This window comes from Aristolochia californica, unplaced genomic scaffold, assembly GCF_029961685.1.
Source record: "Aristolochia californica isolate CCGP_79_NKW_82.1479 unplaced genomic scaffold, dmAriCali1.0.hap1 SCAF_2, whole genome shotgun sequence".
In the NCBI taxonomy this organism is placed as follows: domain Eukaryota; kingdom Viridiplantae; phylum Streptophyta; class Magnoliopsida; order Piperales; family Aristolochiaceae; genus Aristolochia; species Aristolochia californica.
The window spans coordinates 43,832,747-43,856,404 of NW_027181881.1; the positions used below are offsets into that span (position 1 = coordinate 43,832,747).

General features: G+C 37.9%; 2 protein-coding genes across 5 annotated transcripts; one reads left to right on the forward strand and one right to left on the reverse strand.

Moving 5' to 3' along the window:
• The first annotated feature begins 11,389 nt into the window (after nt 1-11,389).
• On the forward strand, nt 11,390-17,495 carry LOC137956885 (protein DETOXIFICATION 21-like). Of its 4 annotated transcripts, XM_068804544.1 has the most exons (12): nt 11,390-11,509; nt 11,625-11,797; nt 12,115-12,278; nt 12,382-12,471; nt 12,552-12,841; nt 13,582-14,123; nt 14,810-14,896; nt 14,987-15,043; nt 15,837-16,075; nt 16,360-16,478; nt 16,970-17,056; nt 17,213-17,495. In XM_068804544.1, exons 5-12 carry the CDS (start codon nt 12,584-12,586, stop codon nt 17,285-17,287), a joined length of 1,464 nt encoding a protein of 487 aa, XP_068660645.1. In that variant the 5' UTR covers nt 11,390-11,509; nt 11,625-11,797; nt 12,115-12,278; nt 12,382-12,471; nt 12,552-12,583; the 3' UTR covers nt 17,288-17,495. The 4 variants fall into 4 exon arrangements, with proteins under 4 accessions (XP_068660645.1, XP_068660644.1, XP_068660646.1 ...); XM_068804543.1 differs by lacking the exons at nt 12,115-12,278; nt 12,382-12,471; XM_068804545.1 differs by lacking the exons at nt 12,115-12,278; nt 12,382-12,471 and having other exon boundaries at nt 11,649-11,797.
• A 2,059-nt stretch (nt 17,496-19,554) lies between these two features.
• Nucleotides 19,555-23,419, reverse strand: LOC137956886 (ADP-ribosylation factor 2). The gene is made up of 7 exons (XM_068804547.1): nt 23,314-23,419; nt 23,076-23,231; nt 22,014-22,084; nt 21,416-21,535; nt 20,425-20,543; nt 19,895-19,976; nt 19,555-19,810 (listed from the first exon to the last, which is right to left on the reverse strand). Exons 2-7 carry the CDS (start codon nt 23,221-23,223, stop codon nt 19,805-19,807), a joined length of 546 nt encoding a protein of 181 aa, XP_068660648.1. The 5' UTR covers nt 23,224-23,231; nt 23,314-23,419; the 3' UTR covers nt 19,555-19,804.
• Between the last annotated feature and the right edge of the window lie 239 nt (nt 23,420-23,658).

The following is a 23,658-nucleotide window of genomic DNA, read 5'->3' on the forward strand; positions in this document are numbered from 1 at the left end:
GTTAATCTTTATGTACTCTTTGTTCTACAGTTACTTGGAGATTGGTCAAGTAGCCAAGCAGAACTCCAAAGAGGAATTCCTACCATATAGTAACTACCTGTGTTTACATATGCTACAATGCTTTGCCAACCTAGACCCGGTAGAGAAAATTTTGAAAAGGTTAAATTGATTAAACCAAGATAATTAATGTTAATGGCATATCAGAAAAAAAATGAGTGTTTACCTGATGAACTTGCTTGTGAATATTGGTTGGACTCTATTGACCAACATAGAGAAGGGCATGAGCAGTTTGAGGCCCCATAAGCATAAGAGATGGCATTTCCTTGTCCCAGAAAAAGATAACCCTTATAGATAAAGAAATATCAGATGCAACTTTGATGAAAAATTTCAATGCTCCTGCATCCTCCCTTTCCCAATTCATTGACCACTTGCACGCTGCCAGTCCAAACTAAAATGTCAAAACAAATAAGTACTCCCAACACTTTGGTATGTAACTGAATGAACTCATACATAGCTGTTGAAAGAAAACCCAGCGGGATCATCCGCTCCCAAGTTATCTTGTTCAGGCTGTTATTTGTAAAAATTCTCAAGTCTCATTTCATTTTCACATTCAGTTTATAAGGAAGTTGGTCAGATAGGACAAAAAAATGTTTCATTACCATGTGGAAAAGGCTGATACAATAGCCTCAATATTTGTACCATAGCTCCAAGTTGTTGCATCAGATGAAGTTTGTGGTAAAAATAAAAGTTGGGTGGAAAGATGATTTATGTTAAATCAGTTGACCACTACATTATACCAGAGGAAATCGAAAACTTCAGTAGTGGCCAAAGTTTATCAAAAGAATGTTAAGAGAATACTTCCATATCTCTGGGCAGCTTCCACTTAAAACATACATAAATTGACTGGTGACTGATAGCCAGTTGGCCAACACCATCGAGCCCATGGCTTCTATAGTACCCAACTCCAATTTGTTAACTAGAACCTAAGAGAAAATCGCATGGATGATAAACGTTGCACTTGATAATCGTGAAATCATTGAATTCTTGAGGTGGCTCTATAATAGGTCGACATGGTAAAATTTAATTTGAAATAGATGTTCATGAGGATGAGGCAGAGCGCAATTTGGCCAGCCACCTACAAGAGCTCCTCGGATTGGCTAGAAGTCTTAGGATTTGGGCAGCAAAGATGTAGATGGGGAGGAGGAGACTGATAGTGGCAAGAATGACAACCCATGAGCGTTGCAAGTAAATACCTATCATGTGGTACTGTTTGACACCAAATGCTTATCCTCAAAATGCCTCCAGAGAGTTAGACAATTTCATAACTGACCCATCATCAGGTGGTTTCCTTGGATCATGGTGACGTCAATTGTAACTGCTACCAGTTACAACCTCTCCTCCTTAGATGAAAAATAGGAGTTTAAGTAAAGGATCTAGTCTAGCAGAAGCTAAACGTTTCCATCAATGATCCTTTGAATAAACGAGTCATTCCAATCATCTCTGAAAATTTGATCGCTATGATAGAAGGTATGTTTTTGTCTTATATTTTATTAATTTTATTATGTTTAGAGGTTCATATGAAGCTTTCATATGGTATCAGAGCCAGGATCGAATAGTTTCCATAACTCACTCATCATCAGGTAATTTCCCTAGATAGTGGTAATAGTCGTCAATTGTAACTGTAAGTAAATGATTTGGTCTAGCAGAGGGCTTGGACACTTCCGTTAACAATCCTCTAAATAGATAAGTCATTCCGATCAACTCTAAAAATTGATCGACTTGATAGGAGGTAAGTTTTCCTCTCCTCATTTGATAGAAAATATGAGTTTAAGTAAAGGATCTAGTCTAGCAGGAGGGCATCGACGTTTCCATCAACGATCCTCTGAATAAATGAGTCATTCCGATCATCTCAGGAAATTGACCGCCATGACAGGAAGTATGTTTTCGATTTACAGTTTAAAGAATTTCATTATATTTTAAAAGTTGATATGAAGCTTTTATATAGTATCAAAGCCAGATTGTGATCTTGAGACCTGTGAGAGTTTCTATAACTGACCCATCATCAGGTGGTTTCCCTAGATGGTGGTGATAGTCGTGGGTTGTAACTAGTAGCGCTTAGAACCTCTACTCCTTGGATTCGAAAAATAAGAGTTTAAGTAAATTATTTAGTCTAACAGGGGGCCTGAAAGTTTTCATCAACGATCCTTTAAATAGACAAGTCATTCCGATTATCTCTAGAAATTGATTGCCATGACAGGAGATAAATTTTGGGTTTATAGTTTAATAAATTTCATTATGTTTTAGAAGTTTATATGAAGCTTTCATATGGTATCCGAACCAAGTTGCGATCTTGGGACCTGTGACAGTTCCATAACTGACCTATCATAGGGTGGTTTCCCTGGATGGTGGTGATAGTTGTCGATTGTAATTGGTAGCAATTATAACCTCTCCTCCTTTGATGAAAAAAAAAAGTTTAAGTAAAAGATTTGGTCTAGTAGAGGGCCTGAACATTTCCATAAACGATTCCCTGAATAGACGAACAATTCCGATCATCTCTAAAAATTAATCGTTATGACTGGATATATGTTTTCGGTTTACACTTTAAAGAATTTTATTATGTTTTAAAAGTTCTTATGAAACTTCCATATGGTATTCGACCCAAGTTGCAATTCGAGAACCTGTGATAGCTTCCATTATCGACCAATCATCAGGTGGTTTCCCCAGATGGTGGTGATAGTTAGCAGTTACAACATCTCCTCCTTTGATAAACAAACCGCTCTGATTATCTAACAATTGATCGGCATGATAGGAAGTATGTTTTTAGTTTTAAGTTTAATGAATTTCTTTATGTTTTTAAAAATTCATATGAAACTTCCATATGGTATCAGAGCCAAATTATGATCCTGGAACCTGTGACAGTTTTTTATGAGAATACAAAATATCATATTTTCTCCCTTAATTCGTAGGATTTGATAATTATTTAGTGCCTAAATATACTCATTATTCTTATATTTTGATTTAGGATGCAAATGGAGGCACAAAGTTAATTAGGCGATTCTGGACAATTTCAATATTGCTTTGTATTCTAGGCATAACTCTCTCATCCAAGTTCTGATTGAGATGATACATGATGCTATGGAACTCTAAGAAAAATTTATATAACTTTTATGTTTAGAATTTTGAGAGATATTGGCTACATCCAGGTTTAAATTGGGCTTGAAGTTGTTTTACATGGAATGTGACGTCCTAGAATGTTCCCTAGCCCCACGAATTCTATATGTGGTCTATTTTAAGAGGCCTCCAAACTTGATGCACGAAAAGTCAAATCACAACATCACTTTCCTAGTCATAGTTGTACTTTATTTTATTTTTTATTATTTTTTTGAGGAGAGAGTGTTGGCAAAAGGAATAGAAGAGGAAGAGGCAGAGGAGTTCAATGATGACCTCCCTCTTTTTCTTTTCTCCAGTTTTTCCTCCTCTTTTCTCTAGTTTTTCCTTCAATTTTCTTCATGGCCCTGTGTGGCTAAACTTTCAGACTTGTTCAAAGGAAATTGAAGCCTAGGAATCAATAAAGCTGTGAGATCTGATTTATTTTCATCGTTCAATTTATGTTTTGAGTATCAAATGTTCTTCTATAATTTCTTCATGATTATCTCTTTTAATCACTAGGAGATCTACTAGTTTATTACTTGTTACAATCTATTGCTACGTTAGATGTCAAATCCGAAATTGTTTAATTCATCTAACTTGTGAAACAATTGAGATTTGATGATTTGCTACGTCAGGAATTATTAGATCTTAAGAAGAATGCTAGACTAAATTAAATGCATTCGTTTGTGCTTGTGTTGTTTAGTTTCATCAATCTCTCTAATTCTTAAGGTTGCTGCTAGATTAAACCTTTAGCGCTTGTCTAGGGTTGTTTAGTAGTTAGGGTTCAGTGGATAGCTTGTTTTCTAATTAACTATGACTAAGGTGAGATAAGAAGATAGTTCCAATGATGAATACTCAAGTGCGAATTGATATATACTTGCATTGATGATCAGTTGTAAAGTTCCGATGGTGGATGTTAATTTAGACCAAGGTTTGTTTTTTTGATTGATTTTGATCCTTTAATTTTCTTAGTTGTTTTTCTTTAAAAAAAAAAAAATCATTATACTCAACCCCACCCCATCCTTGTTCACGGACCATAAAATTAGATTTATTACTCTTCGTGGGAATGATCCTTACTCCCACTGCTACATATATTTTTAGGAGTATAAATTTTATTTTTGGTTGCCTGCGACAGCACACCAATTTCCATTATTGACCAATCATCGGGTGATTTCCCCTGATGGTGGCGATAATCTTCAGTTGTAACTGGTAGCAGTTACAACCTCTCATTTTTTTATGGAAAAGATGAGTTTAAGTAAAGGATCTGGTCTAATAGAGGGGTTGGACGTTTCCATCAACAGTCCTCTGAATAGACAACCCCTTCCAATCAACTCTAGAAATTTATCACCATGACAGGAGGTATGTTTTCAATTTGCAGTTTAATGAATTTTATTAAGTTTTAGAAATTTGTATGAAGTATTCATATAGTATCAGAGCCAGGTTACGATCCTGGAACTTGTGACAATTTCCATAATTGACCCATCATCAAGTGGTTTCCCTGGATGGTTGCGATAGTTGTCGGTTGTAACTGGTAGCACTTGCAGCCTCTCCTCCTTGGATTTGGAAAAACAGGAGTTTAAGTAAAGGACCAGGTCTAGCAGAGGGCCTGAACATTTTCGTCAACGATCCTCTAAATAGACATGTCATTCCGATCATCTCTGGAAATTGATCGTCATGATAGGAGGTAAATTTTTGGTTTATAGTTTAATGAATTTCATTATTTTTTAGAAGTTCGTATGAAGCTTCAGTATGGTGTTAGAGCTTGGTTGATATCCTGGAATTTGTGACAGTTTCTATAATTAATCCATCTTCATGTGGTTTCCCTAGATGGTGGTGATAATAGTCGGTTATAACTAGTAGCAGTTACAACATCTCCTCCTTTGATGGAAAATATGAGTTTAAGTAAATGATATGGTCTATTAGAGGGCCTGGACGTTTCCGCGATCCTCAAAATAGACAAGTCATTTCGATCATATCTGAAATTGATCGTCATGACAGGAGGTATATTTTCAGTTTATGGTTTAGTGAATTTCATTATGTTTGAAAAGTTCATATGAAGATTTCATATGGTATCAGAGCCAGGTTGCGATCTTGGAACCTGTGATAGTTTTCATAATCGGTTATAACTGGTAACAATTACAACCTCTCTTCCTTTGATGGAGAAGAAGAGTTTAATTAAATTATCTCGTCTAGAAGAGGGCCTGGACGTTTCTGTCAAAAAACCTTAGACAAATCATTCCGATCATCTCTAGAAATTGATCGCCATAACAGGCAATATATTTTCAGTTTCTAGTTTAATGAATTTTATTATGTTTGAGAAGTTCATATGAAGCTTTTATATGGTATTAGAACCAGGTTGTGATCTTGAGATTTGTGACAGTTTCCATAATTGACCCATCATCGGGTGGTTTCCTTGGATGGTAGTGATAGTCGTTAGTTGTAATTGGTGGTAATTACAACCTCTCCTCTTTTGATGGAAAAGAAGAGTTTAAGTAAAGGATCTGGTCAAGCAGAGGGCCTAGACGTTTCCATCAACGATTCTCTGAATAGACGAGCCATTCCGATCATCTCTAGAAATTGTTCACCATGACATGAGGTATGTTTTCGGATTATAGTGAATTTCATTATGATTTAGAAGTTCATATGAAGCTACCATATGGTATCAAAGTCAAGTTGTGATCCTGGAACCTGTGATAATTTCTATTATTGATCCATCATTGGGTGGTTTTCCCAGATGGTAGTGATAGTCATTAATTGTAACTAATAGCAGTTACAACCTCTCCTCCTTTGATGGAAAAAAAAGAGTTTAAGTAAAGGATCTGGTCTAGGAGAGGGCCTAGACGTTTCCACCAACGATCTTCTGAATAAACAAACCATTCCAATCATCTTATGAAATTGATCGCTATGACAGGAAATATATTTTCGGTTTATAATTTAATGAATTTCATTATGTTTTAGAAACTCATATAAAAATTTCATATGGTATAAGAACCAAGTAGCGATACCTACACCTGTGACAGTTTCCATAATTGACCCATCATTGGGTGGTTTCCATGGATGACGGTGATACTCGTCAGTTGTAACTGGTAGTAGTTAAAACCTCTCCTCATTTGATGGAAAAAAAGAGTTTAAGTAAAGGGTTTGGTCTAGCAGAGAGCCTGAACATTTTCATCAACGATTATATGAATAGACAAGTCATTCATGTCAAGTTGTGGAGCCTAATTAACACTTACCCTCATCGAGAGGGTCTACGATATATTGATTGTTGTGTCATTAATAGTAGTTTGGAAATTTCACACTTGTAATCTGGTTGACCTAATTTTATTTTAATATATAGAGGCGTAGTTGTTAGGGTTTTATCACCTTAACAAGGAGCATCTTGAGTTGTAGTCGAGAAAGGTTAGAGAAAAATCACTTTTAAGTGTGTGCGATCACTCTTGTAAACTATTTCATTTTCATAGTGGATTATTACAGTGGTGGAAGACAGGACCTAGTCTCACCTTAAGGCGAACCTGTATAAATCTTATTTATTCTCGTGTTTGTTTTTCCTTTCTTCTGGGATTATTATTACTGCTCTCATTAGTTCTGAATTAGGGCATCTAATTCCTAAGAACTCCAATCATCTCTGGAAATTAATCGCCATGACATGGGGTATATTTTTAGTTTATATTTTAATGAATTTCAATATTTTTTAGAATCTCATATGTAGTTTTTATATGATATTAGAGTCAGGTTGCAATCCTGGGACCTGTGGCAGTTTCCATAACTGACCCATCATCGGGTGGTTTCCCTGGATAGTGGTGATAGTTGTCGGTTGTAACTAGTAGTAGTTACAACTTCTCCTCCTTTGATGGAAAATTGGAGTTTAAGTAAAGGATCTAGTCTAGCAAAGGGCTTGGAAGTTTTATTAATGATCCTCTGAATAGGTGAGTCATTCCGATCGTTCTATGGAAATTAATCGCCATGATAGGAGGTATGTTTTGGGATTATAGTTTAATGAATTTAATTATGTTTTAGAAGTTCATGTTGAAGCTTTCATTTGGTATCAGTGCAATGCCTCTCTGATGGCTTCATTTCCGTTGAGATTAAAAAAAAAAATTTGAGCGACGCTTTGCGCATGATGCTCTTTGTTCTCTATGCGTGTTAGCCATGGTTCGTGACCCAGCACCAGCACCATGCGTTGGAATGCATGGGGGTTTACATGCTGGGTGGCACAGGATCCGCCGACGACGTTGAGGTTGTGACCGATCTTGCAACGTCCAAGATAATTAATGTTAATATATTAAACCAAGATAATTAATGTTAATGTCATATAAAAAAAAGTGTTTGCCAGATGAGTTTGCCTGTGAGTATTGGTTGGACACTATAGACCAACATAGAGAAGAACATGAGGAGTTTGAGGCCGCATAAGCATAAGAGATGGCATTTCCTAGTCCAAGAAAAAGACTGAAAAAGATAACCCCTATAGATAAATAAATGCTAGATGGAAAATTTCATTGCTCTTGCATCGTATCTTTCCCAATTCATTAGCCACTCGCACGGTACAAGTCCAAACTAAAATGTCAAAACAAATAAGTACTCCCAACACTTTGGTATGTAACTAAATGAACTCATACCTAGCTACTGAAAGAAAAACCAGTGGGATCATTAGCTCCCAAGTTGTCGTGTTTAGGCTATAATTTGTAAAAATTCTCAAGTCTCATTTTATTTTCACATTCAGTTTATAAGAAAGCTAGTCAGAGGGAACAAAAAATGTTTCATTACCATATGGAAAAGGCACATACAAAAGCCTTAGAGTTTGTACCATAGCTCCAAGTTGTTGCATCAGATGAAGTTTATTGTAAAAATAATTAATAAAGCTATGTAGAAAGATGAATTATGTTAAATCAACTGACCGCTGCATCATACCGGAGGAAATCGAAAGCTTCAGCAGTGGCCAGAGTTCATCAAAGGCATGTAAAGAGAATCCCTCCACATCTTTGGGCAGCTCCACCTAAAACATACCTACACTGACTGAAGATTGATAGCCAGTTGTTATGGTCTTGGGTTAAGTACCTATGTCTTCCGCTTCTGACAGCCGGTCTTTTGGGTAGTATCTGCTAGGTGTTTAACATTTGGTATCAGAGCTAGCGCTACGTCGCGGGTTCGATTCCCGTGTGCTACAAGCGGCGTGTGGAGGTGTGTAGCCCTGGGCGGAGGGGGCGACCTAGCGGAATGGGCGACCAGAGTGTGTTCCCGCACCATGGGCCATCGCTATAAGCGGAAGGGGCGACCTGAGTGTGTTCCTGCACCTTAGGGCCGTCGCTAGAGTGAGCCGCCTCCAGTGTAGGCTGTCATGGGCGTCGGCCTCACGACGGTGGGTGTGATGTTATGGTCCTGAGTTAAGTACTTATATTTTCCGTTCCTGATAGACTGACCTTTTGGGTAGTATTGGCTAGGTGCTTAACACCAGCTGGCCAACAGCATCGAGCCCATGACTCTTGTAATCCCCAACTCCAATTTGTCAACTAGAACCTTAGAGAGGATCACATGGATGATAAACGTTGCGTTGGATAGCTATACGGTCATTGAATTCTTGAGTTGGCTTTGTAAATAGGTTGGCATGGTGAAGGTGAAGTCAAAATAGAAGTTCATGAGGACAAGATTGAGTGCAATCTGGCCAGCCACCTTCAAGAGCTCCTCGGATTGGCCCAGAAGTCTTAGGCTTTGGGCAACAAAGATGTAGATGGGGAGGAGGAGAGTGGTGGTGGCAAGAATGATGACTCGTGATTGTTGCAAGTAGATGCCCATCATGTGGTGTTGTTTGGCATCAAATGCATGTCCTTAGAATGTCTCCAGAGCACTTACCATATTCCTAACTGTTAACACAATTTTGGAAGACAAACTATGATTTACTCTTTGATCATTTTCCAAATGCATAAGAGATGATATAAAAGAACGAATACACTGAATGATTGAAGAAACTAACTCAACAAGGGTATTATCATTCAAGAATTCCATTTTAAAAGCACAAGATAACTTTGAAGACGAGGGCATAGGAAGCTAGCTTGGTTTCACCAATGCTGCAGATGAATGTCACCACAAACGTCCCATACAGTGAAATCCTCCTAAGGATGGTTGTGTTGGAAGGGCAAACAATTCACTCAATAGAAAGACAAAAGAAGATGAAATTTTGAATCAATTCATTTCTTTTCAAAGCTTGACCACATGTGTTTATACTATTCAAAAGATAATTCTAATTCAATAACTTATGACCAAATAATTCTATAAATGCATCTTATCACACTAAAAGACACTAAATAAAGAATACACATTTGTTTTCTAAACAACCTATAGTAAATTAAATAATTTTCTCTAGAAAATTCTAATTCATGAATAGTTTTATTCATTGGAACCTAGACAGACATAACTTTTCGATGACATATTATTTGCACCATTTAAATGAAAATAACTCCTCCAGATTTCCTCACAAAAGACCTTTTGGTTCAATACCCACCCCATCTTAAACTTGATATTTTTGCAACAATGATCAATATTCTCAACTTTTGTTCATATTTGAGAGGTTTTGTGAAAATGTCAACAACTTGATGAAATGACTTTACTTCTTCTATCCATCTTCCATTTTTAAACACATTCTTGAATGAAATGATATCTTGTATCAATATACTTAGATCGATCATGAAACACCGGATTCTTTGCTAGAGATTTGTTATCTATCATAATCTTGGTTGTTTCACTTTGTTCCAAATGAAGCTAGCCTTTTTAACCAAATTGCATGATAGACACGATAAGTTGCACTTACATACTCAGATTGACATATTGAAAGTGTGACTATGGGTTGTTTCTTGGTACACCAAAAAATTGTATTATTTCCCAAAAAAAAGATAAACCCATAAATATTTTTTCTGTAATCAATATCTCCTGTATAATTACTATCACAATACCCTCTCAACTTGAAAGATACCCTCAAGACATTAGTACCTACCAATCTTCATAGTTAGTATGTAAACCCTCACTTTTTAGACCAACGAATATTGATCAAATGAGTTGGTTCGGCCAATCTGTGATCTCCCGTAAATTTCTGGACCTAACCAATCTGTTGACATTTATGGCCGAACAGTCCTGTAGATCTTAACTCACTCCAGCCAATAACGTTTGATAGATCATTTATGTCCATTTAATTAGGAAAAATTCTTGACATCACATCGCATACCCTTAAGAGAGAATTAACTTTAGTGGATAAACTGACCATAAAAGTAAACAAAAGCGTATTGGAACTGCAGAGATTCATCAAAGTTGGGCCTGCGAAAAAAGAGAACCATTAATTTGAATTTGGCCACCTTAGAGACCTAAATTAGTTCCCCGGCCGATTAACCAGAAAGCTGTCAGGGCGACTATTGGATCTCTAAGCCAATTCTGGAGTCCTGTCACTTGCCTCAATGCTGACCTTTGAATGGCTGGTGGAACCCACATGGACGCGACAGCTTTAAAGCCAAATTAGACGTGCTGATTTTATTGGAAACAGTTTCACCGTTCGCACACTAGCGGCTACGGAATTGTTAAGAAGAGAGCTCACGTGGAGCAATTGAAGCAGCAGAGCTGCGTCTGAACTCACTTCCTCCGCCTCTTTTATGTTCTGGATTCCGCTTTATTTTGTGAGGAACAGATTCGGACGCGCAGCAGCTTTCGTTTTCAACAGCTAGTTTGTAAAATATAAACCAGTCAAAACAAAACAATAACTCATTCTTGTCTTTCACCGAAGACGTCCAAAGCTATTAAATTCGGGTTTTGATCCAATTAAATTAGATTGGCTTCGAGTTTACTATTGGCCATGTAGATATTAAATTCTCAATACTCATTGCACATGACCATTTGTGGCTAGTGAAAATAAGTGAGAGCGATACTCAAACTTGGAACCAACCTTGTTTTGATACCATATTGAAACCAGTTAAAACCTCAATGTATTAGTAACGTTAAAACATGAATATGAGAGGGATGGCCTAATCCATATCAAATTCTCAACAATCTAATTAGTCAGCTGAACGTGGGGATGCTAGGGAACCAAAAAAAGTCCGGTTTTAATTTAATAGGGTTAAACTAGCCGGTCCGGTCCGAATCTAGTTGTGACATGATGACAGATATTACTCCATTGGGTGTTGAAACTGTTCGCTTTAACTTTCCCTCGGTGCACTAACAGGCCCTTGATGTCGATCTCTGCATCCTCCTTTTAACCAAATCTTTGGTCTCTGAATCCTCCTCTTCCACGTTGAGCGGCGACGGTTGACGTTCCTTTTCTCTACCGCGGCAGCAGGGCGGATCTGAAGCTTGAGAAACTCTGAGTTTCTTCCTCGTTTCTGTCGTGCGTGATACGTCTCTCTCTCTCTTTCCTGTGATTCTTTACACGATCCTCTACGATGCCTATGCTAATCTTAATTTCCTTACGGCGTTTTTTTTTCATTTCTCTTCTGTATTAGAGTAACCTTTACTTCAATATCTAGTATGTCCGTGCACCGACGACCTCATAGCGCATCTCAACGACAGCTTTTCGGTTAAAGTTCTGCTATAGTAGTGGTGGCCGAAACTTTGAGGCACAGGTTTCCAGTTTTCCATCCGTTAACAAGGATAAATCGGCTCCATCCCGATCGAGGTATGCAATATGCACTATGCTCTATTTCGGAGGAATCGAGATTTTTGGATGGCTGAAGCAGACGGTACTAGAGTTTAGAATCAGATAGATATTGGTTAAAAAGGAAAGCCGTACGCGTTTTTGCTTGTTAATAGTCGCTGCTCTGTCTATTGCCTGCTTGGTTCATCTTCGTCCACAAGGAATAATATGTTCATACTGCATCAGTTATTGCTCCAGAACAAAAAAGCCAGACAGCACATACTTCAAACTTAATCACAATTGAATTTGAGTAGGGATGACATTGATGAAGAAAATGACATCTTCTTTTTCTTTGTCAGGTGTACATTATTCTCTGCTATCGTTGTAGGACTTCTTATTCTTACTGCTTTTTCTTTGGATTCGGAAAGATAAAAAAAAAAAAAAAAGACTACGATTTTCGCGCTCATCTTCTCTTCAACGAGTCAAAGAGATCAGCTTCTCGTTACCGATTAGGTCTTAGCTGGTAATGCGAGGAAAACCTCTTTCCTATTTGAGCGATTTCAATTCTTTATAGTGCAGAACGTCTCTTCGGCTCAATTTGTCCTGCGTTTGTCCGATACTTGTAGATTCGGAGTTCATTTTAGAGCTCAACCAGAGGAATGATAAGTAAACGCCAAACATTAAGCGGCAATCTCTCAATCGAAGGTTGCCTTTTGGTAATGGCGGTTATTTTAGCTACCTTACCTGCATGTGCTCCGTATATACTCTCGTTAACATGAAAACATTTTTGCTGCAGAATAGTGTGCCTTCTGAGGTAGGAGCCACAAAATGCCGAGCGATCTGTACACGAAGCTGCTGCAAGCGGGGCCGAAGGAGGAGGCAGAAGGAAAAGAGAGTCTCAAGCAAAGACTCTGGACGGAGACGAAGAAGCTGTGGATTGTGGCTGGACCCGCAATTTTCACCCGATTTTCGACCTTCGGAATTTCAGTCATCAGTCAGGCCTTCATCGGTCACATCGGATCAACGGAGCTCGCGGCTTACGCCCTTGTCTCCACCGTTCTCTTCCGCTTCTGCAACGGCATTCTGGTGAGTACATTGTAAATTCTCTCTTCTTTTTCAATTCGTGTGTAGTAAAACAATGAACAGTTTGGTTACCGCGCGGTCACGTCTCATCCTTCTTGGGCCTAGCTGCTGGCTACTGTTTTGAATTGGCCCTAACAACAATAAGTTCTTTTTGCGCTTAGAGCGTTGAAAGTCAACCGATCCGGCAAATGCAATCGCCTAGGGGTATAAACGGTATCGAGTTCGTAGGATTGTTTTTTAAGATATTTTAATTCTGTTTGTTTATTTACTCTTACTGACCGAGTAAACTGGTAATTAAATGAAAAAATAATAAATATATTAATAAAATAGATAAAATTTATTGAAAATAAAAATATATTTGTAATATCTAAAAACGGTAAAAATTTCTTAGAATGTAAACCACGTATTAAATGGGGTTGGTTGAGCCGGGTTCAACTGCACCTGGTCACTCTCCATGTCTGTACTGCTAAAGCCCGGGGAAGGGGGAAAAAATAAAGCGATTGACCCTTTTTGAATGCTCAGTTAGAAGTCTGTCCGTTTTTGCGAGAAAATAAGAGGATGGGATGACCCTCCACTACCAATGAAAAAATGTTCAGGCAGAGCTGCCCTTCATACTCCTTGACATCTCTTTTTTCCATGCTGCCAATGACCAATGGGCTCTTACCCACCCTGCAGTCATGCGGATACAACTACAAGCCAATGGGAGCCACCACCTCACTATTTTTTGTCTTGATTGGTTGCAGTTGGGCATGTCAAGCGCACTTGAAACTCTCTGTGGGCAAGCATATGGTGCCAGACAACATCATATGCTCGGTATTTATCTCCAAAGGTCATGGATCGTCTTGATACTCTCCGCCGTGCTGCTCTTACCAATTTACATATTCACAACCCCATTACTACTGCTCTTAGGCCAAGCAGAAGCAGTGGCAGCTGTTGCAGGGACCATTTCTCTCTGGTTCATACCAGTGACATTCTCAAATATCTTCTCCTACACTTTTCAAATGTATCTGCAAGCGCAGAGCAAAAATTCGGTGATTGCCTACTTGGCAGCAGCATCACTTGCAATCCATGTATTTTTATCTTGGTTACTCACTGTGAAGCTACAGCTTGGGGTTGGGGGGGCCATGGCATCGATGATATTGGCATTTTGGATTCCCAACTTTGGCCAGATGGCATTTGTGTTATGTGGAGGTTGTCCAGAAACGTGGAAAGGATTTTCTGTTGCTGCTTTTAAAGATCTCTTTCCTGTTGTCAAGCTTTCTTTATCTTCTGGAGTGATGTTATGGTAAGCTACAAATACTTTAGCTTCATCTGGTCTGACATTCATGGCAACTTCTATTTGGACTAAAAAGCAACAAAATCAGCTAAATCTAGTGGACAATTTACAATTTGAATGTCGATTTCAAGTGCAGAGTCCGAGTTCCTTTTGTGGTTCTAAATCTTTTTTTTTTTTTTTAGACCAACTTGGCATTTGCATGCTAACCACCAATTTTTAGAACCGGTTTCTGGTCTAGTTTGCCTTCAGAGAGCCACATTAGATGTTTAAAGGGGCAAGGCATCAAACATGTGTCCAGGAGCCATCTCATTGCACTCAATGCAACTAAGCTGTTGTATTAGCCGTATCAAAGGTTCCTTTTGCATTTTTGTTGATGCAATGGGTTTAAGGTAAAAGACCGAAAGTTCAGCATACCATCTCAATCACAATGGCAAGTTTCCTTTCATATTTTTGTTGATTTATTAGGTTCAAGCTAAAATGTCAAATATACAGCATGAGTTTGTAGCGGCCTTTTGTGCATGTAATTCTTCATGTTTTATATTTGTTATTTCATTACTCTCTTAATGAATTTTATTATTCAGAGCGTGAAAGACCACTTTCTCATTGTGTATTGCCAAAGCATCGTGTTTAATTATACTGCTTCAACTTGGAAACAGCGGTAGTCTCTGATGTTCTTCAAAATTTTGCTTTTGCAGCCTAGAGCTGTGGTACAATACTATCCTGGTTCTTTTGACGGGGCATATGAAAGATGCTGAAGTTGCCATTGATGCACTCTCCATTTGGTATTTCAAAGAAAATGCCTCTTACATTTCTTGATTTGCTTCTTTATTAGAAAACTAAAGCTTTCCTGTCATTTTGAATAACTGGCACAGTCTCAATATCAATGGATGGGAGATGATGATATCCTTTGGTTTCTTGGCTGCAGCAAGGTGATTTTTTTTCAAGTTTTTATTTTCTGTTTTGGAAAGCATGGTAGACAACTTTAGATAAACCAAATGTAAAGCTTTCGTTTTGGACTGAACCCCCTGGTGAATTGGTTCTATTTAATAATTTTATTGTTGAATAGTTGTTTTTAAATTCAAAGTTGAAAACTCTATTGACTAGGTTAACTACGTCACTAGTTGAACCAATCAACTTGTCCTTTTGGCCACTTTGTTCCCCACATTTGGTTTTAAGCTTTTGAGACCAGGCCAGGCCTTTGGGTGTGGTTCAGGTCTTGTCTATGAACATGGTTGAAAAGAGCATTTAAGTAAGTTTATTTTGCTAAGCTTACTAGGAAGGAAAGAAGTTTGCAGTTCCTGACTGCACTCATAGCTATGTACGTAAAAATATTATTCCAATTAAAATGCTTTTCAGCAGTTTCAATGAACACATAGGCAATCCCACTACGCTCTTATGTGAATTGGTTGTTGACCTTGTTACATTTGATGGTATTCAATTTAAAATACCAAGTCATAGTAGTTGTCTGTTCGAGCGATGAAAATTTGGTAAGGTTAGGATGGTAGTGTTAGGTATGAGTTATGATGTGGTTGAGATTACTTGTACTTTCTCACATGCTAATATAGATATGTATCTCGGCTTCTTATCCTACATCATATTTTCACATATCTTATATTTTTTAAGCTTCTTTTTGATTCACTATATTGGTGATTAAGCTTTTCTTTCAGTGAATTTCTCTACCAGATGTAGAAAACCTATAATGCTTTGTTTTGAATTTTACAGTGTGAGAATATCAAATGAGCTTGGAAGAGGAAGTGCAAAAGCGGCAAAATTTGCAGTGGTTGTGACAGTGGCCACTTCTTTACTGATAGGATCAGTACTATTTGTGATGTTCTTGCTATTTAGAGGGAGGGTTGCTTATATATTTACAGAAAGCCCTGAGGTTGCTCGAGCTGTGGCATACTTGTCTCCTCTATTAGCCTTCTCCATATTGCTGAACAGTGTTCAACCTGTTCTGTCAGGTAAGCATTATCCTCTGAAAAAGTGCCTCTCTTTTCTGATTGTAAAGGTGGCAAACCTTGTTGAAAACTGCTAGTTTTTTTTTTTTTTTTTCATATCATCATTGGCTTTACGTTTTGAGACCTTAAAAAATTGCATGCATCTTAATTATAAATTTAATTTATTTGAAGATATTTAAACATTGATCATCGTCCGAAATAAAGAACTAGTGTAGTTTAACTTGGCAAAATACCAGAAAATCTCAGAACTTCTACATCCAAGTGATATTAAATATTTTCATCTACAGGGGTAGCTGTTGGGGCTGGTTGGCAGAGTGTGGTTGCGTACGTTAACATCTCATGCTATTATTTGATTGGTATACCACTTGGAGCTGTGCTTGGTTATGCGATTGGTCTTCATGTTACAGTGAGATCTCTTACCTCATTATTATACTTTATACCTACTTTCAGTTTCAAGTTATATTAAGGAAATAGAAATCGAATAGCCAGTCTCCTTGCTATCGTAATAAAATGACATGACAATATTTAAGGTATTCCGACACGACAATTTTTTTTGCAATCATAAGTGCATCCATTATTTATGATGGAAAAGATAGTAATAATACAAAAAAATCATGGAGAGAAGGAAAGGGATTAAACAAGAGACTGTTGGCCATCGAATTATCTATAATGACCTGCCAAGGTTAGTGCAGGGCTGAATATGTTAGAATTTTGGTTTATAGCCAAATAGGGTGAAAACCATAATGTCTGATTGACTGGTTGTGTGACTTTAGTTCAGAACTTGATGAGCTGTATCCTCCTGTATCTGTTAAACACTTTTGATATGCTTCACATATATCCTGAAGTTTTTTTTTTTTTTGGGGGTTCTGGCCAACCTTTGAACTACTTGTTTTATAGGGTGTTTGGATTGGCATGTTGGTTGGAACACTTGCTCAGACTGTTGTACTGGTTTTAATCACCTGGAGAACTGATTGGGATAAGCAGGTATGCAGGTTCATTGAGTCGTATTTTCCTCACAGCAGGCTAGGTTAGAATTTAGTGATTGAACTTCCCTGTTTGCATAGAACCTCGTGTTTATTTGCTTCTTCTTTGAGGAAAATAACTTCTAAAACAAGACTCCTGTTTTCTACTTACTTACAGGTAGACTTGGCTGCATCAAGGGTGAAGAAATGGGTCTTGCCAGGGGACGAATCAAGCCGTAATCAGCAAGCATAACCAAATCTGCTCACTGCAATTTGCAAAGATTGGATAGAACCTACGAAACAGTTAGCTGTGGAAATTCCAGGCCCATTTTTACTTTACGGCTCTTTGAGCTTGAAAAGGAGCCGCAGGAAGGATCATTCTGTCAGAATATTGCTCATTTTACACGCTACATATTTCCTCCCCAGCTAATATGATATTGCAATCTGTCTTTGGAATTTTATACCTATTTGAAGTTCCATCTTTGTCAGATAGTCTCCCAGTTGTCTGTTCCAGATAGACCACATCCATCTTGATTCTGTATTCATTTGAAAATTTTAGTTAACGTCTACTTGGTACTTGTGAAAATAACCATTGCTTCGAGACGTCACTCACGATTGATCTTTCATAGTTAGCCAGTCAGATGTATTGGGTACTTTATAAACAATTTAGTTTAGATTTTGCGTTCATGGTGTACAGGTCCGATTGCCTGAACTGAACCGGGCGCTTTCGTTTCCTTGTTTTTGACCCACAACAAGCGAATCCGGATTGTGTACAAGCGCCAGATGATCAGGTAGAACAGAGGTGAGAAACGAACTTGTTGGTTAATCACGAAGAAGACGACCTGATACAGAACTCGGAGTGGTGATATGTAGAACTCTTGCTCCCTGCAACAGATACCACAAGCACGCGAAGAGATTTTAATTTGGGGGGAGGTCCTGTGTAACTCATGCCACTTGTTAGCTACTGCCATATTTGCGGGACTTCATGCTATATTCGAGATCAAGCGAGGTGGCACCAGAGAATTTGTTGCGTGGAAGCGAAGGTTCCTTTATATTCGATACGAGTTTCCCTGACAATATTTTCTCGGACAGTGAGGGTGACTCTTTAGTAACGACTCGCATCGCGTGGCGAGAAGAATCAGAGAATCAACATGGAAGTTCGGGGGAGGAAGGAAGAGGCAATGGAAATTGATGTGGAGGAAAACTGCTCCACGTCGACCATACGTATGCATTTGCTTAGGAGGTTTCTTGCTATTCAGCAGCGGAGAGCTGAAGCTTATGTGAAACTGAAGAGGGTGGCAGAATTACTGAGACGAAATATTTTTCTCTCTCTTTAGTATGTCTACTTTTCTATTCCTGTTTCATTAGCAAAGGTACTTTTTCTTTCTTCTCCTTTTTGGAACGGGAAGGGCAATTTTTACTGGGACTATGCCACGGAAAAAAGCACTCTTCTTGTCTCTGTCTGATGAAATTAATTGCCATATCTATAAGTAATTATCTTGCTTTGTACTTTATGCCATGCTCTTGGTCACGATTGACTAAGAAAACTTAAACAGACTTGAGTCTTAATGAAGCCATCAGAGGGGTTCAGGATGCTGTGACCAATAAAAGGACAGTTGGAAGAAGTCAGAACGAGATGGAGGCTTTAGAGGCTGAATAAGTATTGATTCTTGTTACTGGGCAGGTGTCACTACCATCATATTGCTCCAGTATGGATTTTAGCTATTTCAATTGGCCATAGAACAATTGTGTTATAGTGATATCAATGAACTTCAAGAATAACGGCACCTCTTGATGCGTCAGGATTGTAAAAAATGTACATACGTAATTCATTTTTATTTCAACTACACATTCTTTTCTTTAACATCAGCGATGACTGGATCTTTTTGAATCATGAGCGAATCAGGAAATATAAATATAATATTATATATATATATATATAATATTATATAGGTGTACCATTTGTGAAGTTCTGCTGTCCTGCCGCCTCTAAACCCCTCGAGACCTGGCTGTACAGCAGTTATCGAGTGAAAAAACCCTTCTGCCTTTGCTCTTACCTTTATTATGATACCTTCGGGTTCACTTCCCCATTTGTTCAAATTGCAGTTGAGCCAAATATCTGACATAACAAAAGCCTCCTAGCGGATTCTGTACCTGCTACCGAAAAAGTAACTGGTGATGTTGGTTACATGAGAAAGCATGCTCCGCTGAGAAGATTTCTCACAAAGGCATCACCAGACACCGGACAAGAAAACAGTTTTTAGTAAGATGAACGAAATTGGACTTTCAATTCTGACTGTTGAACTTATATTGGTTTCATCTTATTAACATTACATCTGCTTTTCAAGCTTTACGCCAACACAGATGCAGACTTCACCTTGGGACGATGAGTTAAATCCAACAATATTTTGCTATCTTACAAACTACAACTAAATCTGACAAAAGTATAACCGACATTCTCACATGAGATGTAACAGAATTCTCAATTGTCGACTGTTTGATTAACAAAACCCAGCGGAATAACATAAGAAAATATTATAACAAGGAAAATCAGTTGTAAACGCAATAACCACGATTGTTAGACTATGAAAACTGTAATTAAACCAAACCCAAACAAAGAGAAAAAAAAAAAAAAAAAACAGAAAGATCTATGAATGACAGTATTATAACAATCGAAGGGTAAGTTGGCCACGAGCAAGTTCCACACAGATCTGCAAAAAACATTCCTTCAAATATTGCTTCCTTGATCCGCACAGCACCACAAAAATTTTCAAGCCTGAAACAGTACTCAGAAGATCAATGACAAAAATTAATAAGTCCAAGTACACAAAACCAAGGGCAGCCAGCATTGAAAACGTACTTTGTTGGCAATGTTGTTGGAAAGCCAATCCAGCCCTTCATACAAGCCCTCACCTGATGTTGCACATGTGCTCTGGATGTACCTGCAAACCAATAAAGAGAGGCAGACGTGTTAAAAACAGTTCAATTAACCACCTTCACCTCCAATAAAAGAAAGCCACAGGGACCTAAGATTATTTCTCTTTTTCATTTAAGTGACTAGTCTCTTTTGCATGAAGTCAACCACCTATCCTGGCAACGTCATCGAAATATGTTTCAGAATATGCCAACAGCATGTGGAAAAAACAGTCCACTTAACAACTTACTTCTATATTTACAAAGCACAGATCCAAATCAGAACACAAAGCAGGAAAGTTTCCTCCGTATTTTTTTTCAATGATTATTTTACTAAAGGCAGAACAAATATTATCATGGAACTCGCTCAGCCACAAGAACGCAAGGGGATATGAGGAAAACACAAAAAAATTAAACACATATGGCACAGTTGACAACAATGAAGAGGTTAGTTGCATGCACATTATAAAGTCTCACCAGTGTCGCTGGCGCAATGAATGCAGGCCAAGCTTGTCAGTGATTTCAGCTGCATTCATTGCATTTGGAAGATCCTGCTTGTTAGCAAAAACTAGCAACACAGCATCTCGTAGTTCATCCTGCAACCAAATGTATCATAGCTGCTACATTAGAAAATGAAACTGCAACCTTAAATAATGATGAAGAAGACTTTAAGAAGAAAGTATATATAAATCACATCCACCTTCAAAAGAAAAGAAAAAAAACAACAAACAGGAACCCATTTACTAATTTAAAGAAGTAAAAACCGCAACTCACATCTTTTTTAAACAGCAAACTTGCATAGACAATGGACTGCAAAAAATTTTAACCGCAAACTTGCCTAGACAATGGACTGCAAAACCACCTAGATGCTGGCAATTCCAATATAGAAATTCATAGGGGACAATAAAAGGGGAAACATGCTGTAAAATAAGGAATCAGTTAACATTTGTAACTGTATTAAGGATAAACAGCTTGATAATATACCATCCATACTTGGAATGGATTAGAGAGACCATGATTACCATCCCCAAGCATCCACAAGAAGACATTTTTTTTTTTTGAGAGGGGCGTGGCGCAATTCGAACTCGCGACCTGACACACCTAATGTAAACAGAATACCACTAGACCAAACAGCTTTAATATAATAACTTTTTTACTTGAAGACAAAATCTCGGAACACTTCACAAATTTAATCTCACTGAACTTCATTTCTCTAAATCATAAAATCTAACTAATAAAACATCAACATTATCTTATCATTTTCACTCCTGTAGCCTCATTGCCTGGTTAATGACGTTCAATGAAACAGCAAGTTGACTGCCTTCAGTAGTATAACTTGCCAATTCAATCATATTCTGAAACCTAATGATATTTTAGTCGCATCCCTGCCACCTCATATCCTTTATTCCTCTTTGTCAACCATATGAACATTAATAAATCACATTAAATTGTTGGTGAAAATAGATACCTCGTTCAACATTCGATGGAGCTCATCCCTTGCTTCAACCACACGATCTCTGTCATTGCTGTCAACAACAAAAATAAGACCCTGTGTATTCTGGAAATAGTGCCTCCATAGTGGTCTGATCTGTTTAGCAATATAGACACGAAGCATTAATGAAACAGAAAAAGAATAACAGAAATTAAAATACTAAACACAAAATGTTAACTCCCAGTTCAAACATGATACTCAAAAAAAGCTAAGAAGACACAACGAAAAAGAGAACCATGTCTGTAATCAAATACATATTCCACATGCCCTGTTTGTTCTAAATAATCCTTAAGCATAATTTTTTTAAAAGGGCTGAAAATTTATTAAAATGGGGGTGAAAGAAGACCCTAATGAAAAACATGAACAGATGGTCATTTCTAGATGCTTCAACTGGATGTATGACACTTTACAACGAAAGCCAACATCACACAAATCACTGATTGCTAACAATACTGTAACGAAGCTAAAACCTAGAGCCAATATTAAAGAGACAGCATTACAAGAAGAAGCCCACATCAAACATTTCAGAAACAAGAAAATATGATGATAGTCATAAAAACAGATTATTTCCTACCTTGTCCTGACCACCGACATCCCAGACAGTGAAGCTGATATTCTTGTACTCAACAGTCTCAACATTGAAACCTACACGCAAAAAGCATGATCATGAGACAGTGATAAAAAAAAATTAAATCTACAAGACAAATATAATTCCATTATTTTTTAGTTCATAAAAGAAAACCACATCAGGTCATGTAGTTGCTATGCCCAGCCACTTCATCCAAAACTGTTCTAATTTCAAGTTCCTGTAAGATAATTTCTACGGATTTAGATCAAATGAAAGCCCAGCCAAGTCAACTATGGTGTAGCATGTGGTGTTCGGACAAAGCAAAAAAAGGCTGATTTGATTCAAGCTAGATCAACGAAGACTTCTGGCATTGCAAAGTACAGTATGACAGGGCCACTAGGAAAATCAATAAAGATCTACAACGTGAGGTAACAGCTCAAAAGATCAACCAAAAGCCAAAGAAATGTAACAGACCATCTCATGAACAACAACTGATTAAATCAAGATGAAAAACTCTAACGCAACGCACCAATGAATCCACTAATGGGTGAACTCTGTAATTAATGAGAAATGACAATCAAAATTTTGCAAATCCTACAAAAGACACAGATCATTCATTAAACTACTCAGCGACTGAACAGAAGATGCAGATATGACTCTCCTTTCTCTTGATTGTCTTTCCCCCTCCAAACGAACACAGTTAGAAGGCTGACCTAGAGACACATTATGCCACAGCCCGTGCGCAAGGCCAGATCTCTAATTCTGGAATAACCAATCAATACAAGTAGAACCACCGTGAAGCAACTCCTAAGGAAATTCTACAATTACAGATCGGAGAAACAACAACGGACGTCCCAAATTCGTCACCTTTTGGTTGAAAGAAACTCAGGCTCTCAACCACGAGAGAAAATAAAAGACGTCATTCACTTTGAGATCGAAAAAAAGAATCGGGGATCCGAATCATACAGGCAGACAAATGCCTTCCAGAGTCAAATAATCAGACAGACAGGAAAGAATCAGAGGCAAGAATTCATAGATGGAAGATGACTAGATGAAATGTTAACTCACCAATGGTGGGAATGGTAGTGACGATCTCTCCAAGTTTGAGCTTGTAGAGTATCGTGGTTTTACCAGCGGCGTCGAGTCCGACCATGAGGATCCTCATCTCCTTCTTGGCGAAGAGACGACTGAACAGCTTCGTAAACGTGAGCCCCATTTTCACAGCTGAGGAGCGGCAAATCAAAGATCAGACGGCTTGAAATCCAGAGATCTAAGGAACAGCGAGGGGAAGAGAGTTTTTTCTTACCAGAGGATCTTCGGAATGCAGATCGAGAGAAACGAAGCTTCGGGAAACGGGGAAAAGGAGGTTATGTTTTGGGTGATTTATACAGAAGAAAGAAGGTCCGGCGTGAATACAACGCTTACTGGACAATGTTGACACGCTCCTTGTACGCGCAATATCACGTGACGAGAGAGTGGAGGGTAGTTACGGAAATTGAATAAGTATTAAGAGTATTTCTCTCTTTAAATAGATACAAATGAGTGGACAGTGGACGTCTTGTATCTGGTCTCTTAAAACCTAATACGTATATATATATATAGTTTATAATATTTTTATTTATAATTTCTTTTTGACCAATTTTTATTTTGA